General features: G+C 36.7%; 1 protein-coding gene across 1 annotated transcript; it reads left to right on the top strand.

The window, feature by feature from the left end:
• The first annotated feature begins 526 nt into the window (after window positions 1-526).
• On the top strand, window positions 527-1,468 carry LOC124104054 (olfactory receptor 4F15-like). Its single transcript, XM_046460718.1, has one exon. It carries the CDS (start codon window positions 527-529, stop codon window positions 1,466-1,468), a length of 942 nt encoding a protein of 313 aa, XP_046316674.1.
• The last annotated feature ends 301 nt before the right edge of the window (window positions 1,469-1,769 follow it).

The raw sequence follows: 1,769 nt of genomic DNA on the forward strand, positions 1-1,769 counted from the left end.
CTTTTCTTTATCAATATGGAAGAAATAATTTTATATTAAATATGTTAGTAATTGGTCTGATATTTTGTAACTGTTTTCTATAATTTGTTTGTACTTAAACCATACACCTTTTTTTATAAGTCTGAACTATCCTACTTACCTTACCCATCAGTAGTAACAATCCTGTTCAGCAGTCATAGCAAGCACCACTATGATGAATACTATTGTTCTCATAGTACTATTCTTTTCCTTATAATATATTTTCTGAATATATTACAGTTTGACTATTTGTTTAGCTTCATTTGAAACCAGGATCTATGTCCTACCTTGGAACTTGACATAGTTCCTGAGATATAGTAGATGATGATAAGTATTAGTCCAGTGGATGAATGATGGCAGAAGTTTTCAAAACACATTGTAGATATGTGAAATGATTTTTCTTTAATTAAGATTTTGAAGCAATTAAATCTGCTGTTTTCAATATTTCTGAAAAATTGTTTAATAATTATTTTGTTTTGGGTCTTTTAGGTAATACCAGACAAAGTCAATGTATGAAACAAATTATACTGCGATATGTGAATTTGTGTTTCTAGGACTTTCTACATATGGACCGATTCAGCATTTCTTCCTCACCTGCTCTACAGTGTTGTACCTCACCATTGTGCTGGGAAACACCCTCGTTGTGATTACAGTGACCTTCGATGCTCATTTACATTCCCCCATGTACTTCTTTTTAGGAAACCTCTCATTTATTGATTTATGTCTTTCTACCTTAACGGTTCCCAAAATGATTTTTGACCTCTACTCTGGACACAATACCATATCATTCCAGGGGTGTGTCATCCAGATTTTTGTCCTTCATGTCCTGGGTGGATCTGAGATGGTGCTCCTGGTAGCCATGGCCTTGGACAGATATGTGGCCATCTGCAAGCCCCTCCACTACCTGACCATCATGAGCCCACGGATGTGCAGTTTGCTTCTGTCTGGTGCTTGGCTTATTGGTATCATTCACTCAGTGGCCCAGTTAGCCTTTGTTGTCCATTTGCCTTTCTGTGGTCCTAATGAGATAGATAGTTTTTACTGTGATCTTCCTCAATTTATCAAACTGGCCTGCTCAGACACCTATAGAATGGAGTTCATGGTGACTGCCAACAGTGGGTTCATTTCCACAGGCACCTTCTTCTTGCTGATTATCTCCTATATCCTCATCCTGTTCACTGTATGGAAACACCCTTCAGGTGGTTTGTCCAAGGCCCTCTCCACCCTTTCAGCTCACATCTCTGTGGTGGTTTTGTTTTTTGGACCATGCATCTTTGTTTATATGTGGCCATTTCCCACAGTACCAGTGGATAAGTTTCTTGCCATTGTGGACTTTCTGATCACCCCCATCCTGAATCCTGCCATTTACACAATGAGGAACAGAGACATGAAGCTGGCAATGAGGAAACTGATTAGTCAGCTCCTGGGTCTGAGGAAAATCTCCAAATAGCTTATAAGTGCTCAAGTGGAAACTTCTATAAGCTCTACTGTTAACATAAGTGTTCAAAGGCTGCTATCTTGAGACAATTTATTTTCCTTTACTCAGCAGTTACAGTACTTTGAATAGTTTATTTCAAGTGAATAAGCAATAATAATATCATATTTAATGGTTGTCTATGAGCAATTTTACATAGCTTAAGAATTTAAAATACATTTTGGTGTGGATGATATTTTATTATTCCATAGAAAACCAATTTTTTACATAAATTCTAATTCACAGTTTATATTTGCAAAGCTACTGGTTTAAGTTT

The sequence above is a fragment of the Marmota monax genome, unplaced genomic scaffold (genome assembly GCF_021218885.2).
Source record: "Marmota monax isolate L192 unplaced genomic scaffold, Marmota_monax_Labrador192_F-V1.1 WCK01_AAM20220418_F8-fsc00001, whole genome shotgun sequence".
Classification (NCBI taxonomy): Eukaryota; Metazoa; Chordata; class Mammalia; order Rodentia; family Sciuridae; genus Marmota; species Marmota monax.

Bases quoted from the DNA above. Each gene is read 5' to 3' on its own strand.
- LOC124104054 (XM_046460718.1), top strand. From the start codon at position 527: ATGTATGAAACAAATTATACTGCGATATGTGAATTTGTGTTTCTAGGA.